At 43.6% G+C, this 6000-nt stretch overlaps 1 protein-coding gene across 1 annotated transcript in view; it reads left to right on the forward strand.

The window, feature by feature from the left end:
- LOC139285544 (solute carrier family 12 member 9) overlaps positions 1-4994 on the forward strand; it is a 52220-nt gene extending 47226 nt beyond the window's left edge. Inside the window, exons 11-13 of the mRNA XM_070906115.1 lie at positions 1139-1313; positions 2653-2799; positions 4042-4994. Coding sequence (XP_070762216.1) covers positions 1139-1313; positions 2653-2799; positions 4042-4994 — 1275 coding nt within the window. The remainder of the gene's footprint in view (positions 1-1138; positions 1314-2652; positions 2800-4041) is intronic.
- The last annotated feature ends 1006 nt before the right edge of the window (positions 4995-6000 follow it).

Below are 6000 nucleotides of genomic sequence, written 5' to 3' on the forward strand. Positions count from 1 at the left end.
TTATTTTTCTTATGGCAAATACCGGACGGGAGCATGAAAACAGTTATGGTGATTATGATGGTAATAATGTTGGAAACGGTTGCATCTTCATTTTTGATTGATGGCTGCATAGACACACACATGTACACTCAGTAGCTTCAGGACCTTGAGCTACACTTGCATTGCTAAGACTGTCATTATCAGCCCGCTTTTTGTGGTTCTTTTCCGGCTAAATCCCTAAGTGGAGCTGCAGCACAAGAAAAGTGTCATTCTTTCATTTTTCCTACAATTTCATGTCACTACCTCACGTGTATTAAACACTCCCTAGAAGAGTTTTCAAGTCAAGTCATTGCAAAGTATTTTTAGTCAAGTGACGCTCTTCCATTTAAGGGATGTTTTAGCCAAAAATGGGCTACTGCTCTAAATGGCTAGTACTTCAGGCTCCACGTCCTCTCCCTTAATGCGAGGTGATTGGTGGACTCCAGTAAAGTTTGCTTTCTTCACATGGCATCCCTGCTGTGCTTGCGTCAGACGTGACTTTCTCCCCAGTTTTCTGGGTACTCACTCCACTTCATATAAGAACCACTCAAGAGTGCTAATGTGAAAAACACAGAATTACCATTTTAAAGTTATCCTTCATCAAAGAGGTGACTCAGACAGTGTAAGCGGCTTTAACATGGTGGACATGTCGTCACTGAGCTAATGGTCATTAATTCCAATGAGGGTATAAACTGAGTATTAATCATTCCTAGTAGGTTTAGATCTAATGTTTGGTTCCACTTGGTTACATTCCCTTAATGGTACCTTGATGCCACCTCATCAACACACTTTCAGAATCCTAATCATGGTCGTGTTATAGTGTGCGTTGTTGTAATACAAACTGATACACACCAGCATTTAAGCTCATAAGCAATCACAGATGGGTACATTTTTACCAATAACATTTTGGTTGACACGCATTCATGCATACACACAGGCTCACATGTGCACACAAACCCTTTGGTCTCTGCCACGGTCTCGTATTGTAATGGGATGTTGATTAGAGATATAATGTGTTTCTACATCAGAGAAGTTCCTGCAGTTACAATACAACAGCACATGCATACATACAGGATATTCAGAGTAACAACCCTCATCCCGATGCTCTCGTCTCCTGTAGGTGCGCAAGTACCTGCTGATGTTGGACGTGAGGAAGGACCACGTGAAGTTCTGGAGGCCTCAGGTCCTGCTGATGGTCTCCAACCCTCGCAGCAGTGTTGGCCTCATCACCTTCATCAACGACATCAAGAAGAGCGGCCTCTACGTGCTGGGACACGTCCAGCTGGGAGATCTCAGTAAGGACAGTTCAGTTTAGCCTCTAGAAACGGGCCCACTGTTACAACTACTCCTTATATTACATTAACTTTACACCCAGCGGTCACGATGGAGCGGACTCTTACTTTGAATCATTGTGATAAATCAGTCCCTTTTCCTGTGAACAGTGTTGACTTCCAACATGCTTCTTTCTTCAAAGTTTACTTCTGCACATTCTCTGCTATTAATTATGAGCAAAACAAACTGGGGATGATGGGATACAGTTTTTGTACATTATTATAATGATTAGAGGCGGCATTGACAAAAGTAAAAGCTTGTTTTTTTAAGAGCCATTTGTTGTACCACTCTTTACTAGAAAAAGTAGATAAATGTTGCCACTTAACTTAAGTGTTTGTCAAAATAATTGTGAGGTCTTTTCCAAATATGCAAGTATACGAATTAGCAAAATACTGTTTCGCAGTGAGCAGTGCATCATTTAATGGACCTTTTTAGCATGCTGGACCTTCCTCCATGACATCGGCTCATCTGCTGCTGTTTTATTTCCAGGGATGTAATCGTGCACACAATGCTCTGGAGACGTCTCCTTTTCTTTTTCTGCAGGAGCACACACTGGCAGAGTTTAAAGGAGCAGGGTCATTGATTGTTTTCTTTGTCTTTTGAGGATTTTGTTGGAGGAGTTTTTATGTGTTGATGGGAGACTGGGACTCTGAATGGACTCTTCAGAATCCAAATCCTCTGAGTGTTTCACAGTGGAAAAAAAAAATGACATGTTCATTAGCCACTGAAGAGCCCTCCTCTCATTTTGAGTGCCTAAGAGGCACTTGGTCTTGAGAAATATGAAGGAGTCATTCATTCACATAATTTCATTGAAGAGGAGTTTGTTGCTGAGGACTCCCAGCCACTTCCACATTGCCCTCCTAATGTATTTTAAGTCTCTTCATCAGTCTCTCACTTGTCTAGCAGCTGTTTGCGTTAAAGCTGAATGCAAAGAATACTTATCCATAGGAACAGCAGCGTTAGGAGTCCTAATTCAGCTCCAACTACCACAGGAATTGTCTATGAAGTTCGCCGATGTGGCCTTTGGATTGCTCTCTACATACATATTGATGTTTTTTTTTGAATGATTGATCACCTGCCTGCCTGTTTGTGCTCCCCTGTATCTTTCTCTCTGTCTCACATTCTGTCTACGCTGTCACTTGTGCTTGCATCTTTCTCTCTCTGCCCCCCCACGTCTCGGCATCTTGTCTCGTATCTCTCTCTTCTCTTTCCTTTACCTTCTCTGAATCCCATCATACTTCTGTTGAACTGTCAGCTGTATTTCTCACATCATCCCCTCTTTGTTTTCTTCCTCCCTCCCAGACACTTTACCATCCGACCCTCTGCAATCCCAGTATGACTCGTGGTTGTCTCTGGTGGATCATCTAAACATCAAAGCTTTTGTCAACTTGACATTGGCCGATTCTGTGCGTCATGGGATCCAACATCTCCTCTTCATCTCTGGACTAGGTCGGTGTCACCATCATCACCACTAAATGTCTACATCTATCTCTCAGTTCTACAGCTGCTGATGCTACATGTAGCTGTAGCTGATTTTGTGCTGTGTGTATTTCTGTCCTTTGTAAGTGCTAAAACAAGATTGTGAAGTATTGTATGTGATTATAGCATTATTAAGTGATTATGTTGGCATAATAATTCTGGTAAATATTGGTGCAGCCCGTTTTGGTCACTATGATTACTTCTACTGGCTTTAAATCTGACTTGTAACTGATGTATTTCACCTTGTTATCAGGCAGGAGTTTGACTGCTGGTTTGGCTGATTTTTGAAATAATTTTTCAGATGTTTAGTTTTAGTCTGAATATCTAAAAAGGGTTTCATTTAAACTACTTTTAGTGCTTTCACTTCAAATTCCACTCCAACTTCATTCAGTGCTTATACTTATACACACTTCAATTTCTTTTAGTGCTTACACTGAAACTGGCACTTCACCTTCATTCAGTGCTAACCCTTGAAGTTTAACTCCATTCAGCACCAATTTTCACTTCAATTTTTGGCTTAAACTGAAACTGTAACTTCATTCAGTACTTCCATTTTAACTGCCATTTCAACTTCTGTCAGTTGTGCTTCAAAGTTCAGGTGCAGTATTATTATTTCCTTATTATTTTATTATTATTATTATATATGTTCAACCTGTAGCTGTTACTGTCATACAAAGCCATTTCAAAAGACTCAACATGAGGACATTGAAACTGTTTCAGTTTCAGCTTCAGATGTTCAGTTCATGCGAGCCCTGACATTTTAACAAGAACATTTGTCCTTTATAGTTGATGTATTTCAGCTTGTTTTGAGGCGCGTGTTGTGCTGTAGTTTTGGTTTCAGCACTAAACCAATATTTGTGCATGCGCTCCTCTTCAGTAACAATCATCCAGACTTAAAAGAGATTTGACTCTCAGTGGTTTTCTAGTTCTTTCCTTGTTATTTGCTGTCTTCCTGCTTTCCTGAGAGTTGTCACTCATGTCTAACTTTGACCACTCTTACTTTCTCCAGCTCTTTCTCTTATCTCTCTCCGGCTTCCCACATCTGTCTTTTACTTTCACTTCATCAGATAAAATGATTGAATCTCTAACCTTCACTGAACAACTCAAGAAATCAATGATAATGATGAAGAAACAGTTTGCATTAGATTGTAACAAATGGTGTCGTCTCTCTGTCCCTTGTCTTTCTTTTCTCATTCTTCCCTTCTTTTCCAGGTGGGATGCGTCCTAACACCCTCGTCCTCGGTTTCTATGACGACTGTCTTCCAAAGGATAAACTGATTGATCCGACACTTTCTACCAGTCAGTCCACAGATCCCTTTGGCCCCTTGCAGGAGCTTGAGCAACAATCCCCCCTCTTCCACTTTACCTCCCTGCGGGGGTCCATCGACAGACAGGATTATGGTGAATGTGGGGACGGAAAGAGTCTAGGATCCCAGGAGTACGTCGCGATCATTGCTGACGCCATGAAGATGCTTAAGAATGTGGTGCTTGCCCGATACTTCAACAACTTTGACCGAACCCAGGTCCTCTCGCAGCCCTCCTCCTCTCCAGGGAAGGGAGCTGTGTACGTTGACGTCTGGCCGGTCAACCTCCTGCGTCCGGACAGCAGTAGCTACGTCGATACCTGCTCCCTGTTCCTGCTGCAGCTAGCATGTATCCTCAACATGGTGAGATCCTGGCGCAAAGCCACGCTCCGCCTCTTCCTGTGCGTGGAGGAAGGACGAAGCGTGAGGGGCTCGGAGGAGAAGCTTGGCCAGCTGTTGAAAGAGTTGAGAATTAAAGCTCAGGTCCACCCCGTGCCCTGGGACCAGCAGGTGGCGCTACACTGGCAGCGCCAAGGCGAGTGGGGCAAGAAGCAGCCGCCCCCATCCCCTGACACCACTGAAGAAGAGAAGAAGCCTGGAGCAGACGACGAAGACGACTACGTCAATAGCTTCCCGAGCAATGCCACGCGCCTGTCAGACGACTACCTGTCAGCTGTCAATAAGCTGATCCTGGACACCGCCCGCCCCGCCCCTGCTGTGCGTTTCCTGTACTTGCCCCGCCCCCCAGCTGACACCCGCCGCTACACCACCTACTTACACCAGCTGGAGCTGCTGACTCAGGATCTGGGCCCCACGCTGCTCATCCACGGTGTCACGCCTGTCATCACCACTGACCTTTGAACACTCCCCCTCCCTTAGATGCTGAGGCTGGTGAGTGTTGCAGAGGGTCCTCAGACCTCAGCAGTGCCCATGGTACTCACGGACTGATTGGGGAAAAGTTAGCAGCCCCTTTTAAATTGGACCCAGACGACTTTAAAGGACGTCACTGCTAACTCACTGATACCATCTGCACTGCCTCGCACAATATGGAGGCACAATGTAGAACAAAGTTTCTAGAGATGCAATCTAGTTTTAGAATATTTCAAATGAACACCGGATATTATACTTGGCCACTTGAATCACAAAAATCTTGACCGTCTGCATATTCGATCCTTCTTGTGTTCTCAACTTCTCCCAACAAGCTTCCGCATGAAACAATCAGACTGATTGAATGTACCAAAAGTAAAGTTAAAAGATTTTCAGACAAATGTACAACCTGCCAAACACAAGCCAGTCAAACGCAGCATCAAATAGAATACAATCTTCTTTTTAATCCATTTGTACCCGCATTACAATACTCATCAGTGGTCCACAAGCTGACCGGCCCAGAGGGGAACGTTTCGATTTCCAGTCCGCCTCTGTCGCTCCATCAGCTGCTTCTTCATCCGTACAGTATCTGCGATGGAGAGAGCAGTCCTGAAATGTTTTCTGTGACTGCTGCTGCTCAGATTCCTTAAAATGATCATTCCATATGCCTTCAGGTCTTAAAGTGCCTTGCCTAGTTATGGAGCTAAAGTTTGGACTCATTCCATCATGGACAGAAAGCTGGACTGCGTTACATCTTGAAGCAGTCATTTGCAGGAAATCTGCTTTTCCATTTTAGGAGCTTAGGACAAAGGAAACAGTTGAGCAGTAATAACGACGGTGCTACTATGGAAGTCTTCAAAGTTTTATTCCAAAAATCATTTTTTATGTGTTGAAGACATTCCTCTTTTTTTCTTTATGTGCACTTTTCTCCTTCCTCTGCCAAACTGCATGTAGTGCATTTCTCCAAGATTCCTTAAACATGTTTACAGCACCAACAACT

This window comes from Enoplosus armatus, chromosome 5 (assembly GCF_043641665.1).
Source record: "Enoplosus armatus isolate fEnoArm2 chromosome 5, fEnoArm2.hap1, whole genome shotgun sequence".
NCBI classification, from domain to species: Eukaryota; Metazoa; Chordata; class Actinopteri; order Centrarchiformes; family Enoplosidae; genus Enoplosus; species Enoplosus armatus.